The sequence below is a fragment of the Malania oleifera genome, chromosome 3, assembly GCF_029873635.1.
Source record: "Malania oleifera isolate guangnan ecotype guangnan chromosome 3, ASM2987363v1, whole genome shotgun sequence".
Classification (NCBI taxonomy): Eukaryota; Viridiplantae; Streptophyta; class Magnoliopsida; order Santalales; family Ximeniaceae; genus Malania; species Malania oleifera.
Window position 1 is genome coordinate 24,302,992 of NC_080419.1, and position 3,490 is coordinate 24,306,481.

Sequence of the window (3,490 nt, forward strand, 5' to 3'; positions counted from 1 at the left end):
CCTTATGTGTGTGTTGAAATTATAACATGTTCAATCACTAAATACACACATAAGTAACTTGTGTTTTGTCAGCATCAAAATAGGGATCGGATTCAAAAAGTCAATAAGTCAATACTTTGCTAGCGTCATCCTGATAGCTCTGAGATCTTTTCAGTCAAGTAACTCTCACTTGTCCTCCGTCATGGAATCTGGATTTTCCTTCAATGGCAAGTGCAACTCCTTACCAAACAAATAGTTCTCAATCTACATCTTCCAAAAACCGAAGTTGATGCCGTTAAACATCTCGATTTTTGAGCTTTTTCATTTGACATCTCGATTTGTCAATCAGAGATGGAATCAGCTCAAACGTACATTATGGTTGAATCTAGAACGACCGAAAACCTTAGAATGATTCAAGACACTCGAAAAAAGGATCTGAAATGACTCCGAAAACCTGGTTAAACTTTTTGGTCAAAATCGGTCAACTTTCCGTTAAACTTAAAGGAATATACTCCCACTTAACGAAATATTCCTGATGCCGTTACCTGGCTGCTGACGTGGCAAGTAGGGTCCTAGGATGATGTGGCAAGTGGGCCTAGGGATTACGTGGCAGTTAACACGTGTTTACTAACGTGGCTCTGACACAAGGCTGACGCGGCACTAATGAGGATGCTGACTCAACTCTGCTGACGCGACACGATGACGTCACATTGGAGTGGGTTGATTGATGACGTGGCAGAGGGGCCCAATGATGATTGTGATAAATTACACCAGGTAAATTCCCAAAGAAGTTGGGGGTCACAATAGGCTGCTTAAGTCCCACTTTCCTAAACAGAATTTTCCTTAGATACGTAATTAGCACAATATAGCTCTTGGACCTTCGATCTGACAACTTTACTCCAATCTAGAAATTTTGCTTTGATCTGGCGACTTTGCTCTGATCTGTCTCTGATACCAATTGTTAGGGATCTAGGAACAATAATCACACACACAAGCAAAACAAACACACAGAATAAGAACATCATATTTACGTGGTACAGTCTAATCTGAGCTACGTTCACGGAGCATGCCAAATATACTATAATCTGGGAGAAAAACAAGAGGAGACACACACTCAACTCAATTCTTCTCACACTTTTCTCTCTCTCACCTTCATCACTCTCGCACTCCTTGCTCGCTCACTTCACTATATTCACTTTCACATACAATTGTTTCATTATATAGCTATATTGAATGGATAGGAAATGAATGGAGTAATTGAGATATTTAATAGGTTATTTTAGCACGCAGGCATTATCATTCCAGCATATGATAGCTAACTCCTCTGCTACTGCTCATCCTCTTCAAGACCATTAAATTCCGTTTCAATTTTGTCTGTTTCCTTATTTGCTTAACAATGAAAAGATAGAACATGATGAATAACAATCATTATAGGAAACATAATAATTTTTTTAAACACCACGTAATAAATACAGACAATAAGACTCTTTATGAAAACGAATTCTAATATCATGTTAGATTACCACTTTACTTAAAAATTTAAATTATTATATTATGAGCCAAAATATATATCAAGCTCTCTTCCATCCACCTACCACTCCAAATTTGCTTCCGAGCATTATATTTATTTAAAAGTATTGTCCTTATCTATCTAAAAAAAATTATTAGATTCATCTTTAAAGGATCATATCAATTGGACAGATATACAATATATATATATATATAATTTAATTATAATATGTACAAATAGTAAAATCATATTGCTGTAAGCCTGTAAGTCACTTACTGAAAATAAAAAAGGTAACTTATTTATTATTAACAATATCTGTTTTTTATCAAAACAACAAAAGACGTGCGGTCACGCGGTAGTCATGTGCAGACGTCAAGAATAACAGGAAAAATAAATAAATAAATAAACCCACTAAACGACAAAAGAAAAGGAAAAGAGAGAAGAGGCACGCCGACGGCATGGCACCGCCGGCGGGCCATGCCATCGGCACTTTCGGCCTATATTTCGCAGCGACCGCCGCCACCGCCAGCTGTGATTTTTCGGTTATGACATTCCGCAAATGCTGTGCTAGCTAGGGCAGACAACCAGCACACTTCACAGATATCTGCTACCCGAGAAGACGATAATAACCCTATACAAATGAGATGAAGTTTGAAATTCATGTTTTTCTTGGAGGAGCGAGCGAGGACATTTATATAAAATTAAAGACGGAGAAAAAAAATCTAGCTGTCCTCTGCTTTACATTAATCAATAACGCGACCCATTTCCACATACGAATTCAAGTCTACGCACTTATGCACAATACGTACGTACACAAACAAATCAGAAAAAACCCAGAAACAAAAACAAAACAAAACAAAAAAAAAAAACAAATTAAGCGCTCGTATATCGAGAGACAGATCGACGGTCAATGTACGGAGCAGGCCGACGGTGGTCACGCAGCGGAGGTGGGCGCTCTTATTCGGCGTCGTCGTCGCCGCCGAAAATGGAGACACGGTTGTAGAGGAGGAAGAGGAGGACGAGCAGGAAGAGGGCGACGCCGACGGGGGAGCCGCTGACGCGGTGGATAGAGTCGGGTTCGCCGGTGGAGAAGATGCCGGAGAGGAGGGAGGCGCGGTCGGAGGAGAGGAACTGGATGGTGAGGAGGAGGAAGACGGGGAGGAGGAGGAGACCGATGGGGCTGAGGAGCTCGGAGAAGGCTTCAGTGAGGGCTTCGCCCTGGTCGCCCAGGAGGAGCGGCCCCAGCACGACAATGCCAATCACCACCGCCAGCAGCACTCCGTGCGGCGCCGATCCTCTCCGCTCTTGATCTATCATGACGACGGCTGATCTCTTTGCACGCGCGCGCGTGAGGGATTTAGCTCTGCGTAGCTTGCTGATCGAGCTCAGGCGAGAGACAGGTGTAGGTGTAGGTGTAGCTATAGGTTTAGGTGGAGAGTTGGAAGGAAGAATGGGGAAGGGAGGGAGAGTATTAAAATAGCTGCCGCTGAGACGCGTCGTTTTGGGAATTGAGTTTCCCAATGTGAAATCTTCTATTTTTTTCTAGATGCGAAAATTTTTCTTTCTTTTTTAAACCAAATATATAAATATAAATATATATATATATATATATTTATAGAAAAGGGACGAGGAGATATCTAAGGCAGAGGGGGTAGGCTGGTCATTTCACATTTGCGTGGAGACTATTATGAGAAAGACTCGTAAAGAATAAAGACTTCAAATTCACCAATTTGAAATTTATATTAGTCGTACCATATGTGAACTTAGTTTGATAAAGTTACAAAGGTAATCATTATGTACAAGACATTAAATGCTTAATTTGCCTCTTTGAATTCTTTCAATTAGAGTGTAATATCTCTAAAATGTTAATTATTTTATTTTTAAATTTCAAAATAAATTAAACTTAAATTCATTTTAAACTTGTCGTACCCCTTACAAGCAATTCAAGTGGGCGCAACTTCTAAAAAAATAACTAATTATATAAAATAATTGTCAACTGAT

The 3,490-nt window shown here is 39.9% G+C and overlaps 1 protein-coding gene across 1 annotated transcript; it reads right to left on the bottom strand.

The window, feature by feature from the left end:
* Positions 1 to 2,203: 2,203 nt before the first annotated feature.
* Positions 2,204 to 3,067, bottom strand: LOC131150311 (uncharacterized). Its single transcript, XM_058100951.1, has one exon. It carries the CDS (start codon positions 2,804 to 2,806, stop codon positions 2,447 to 2,449), a length of 360 nt encoding a protein of 119 aa, XP_057956934.1. The 5' UTR covers positions 2,807 to 3,067; the 3' UTR covers positions 2,204 to 2,446.
* Positions 3,068 to 3,490: the final 423 nt, after the last annotated feature.

Coding starts and splice junctions, on each gene's coding strand:
- LOC131150311 (XM_058100951.1), bottom strand. CDS start 2,806: ATGATAGATCAAGAGCGGAGAGGATCGGCGCCGCACGGAGTGCTGCTG.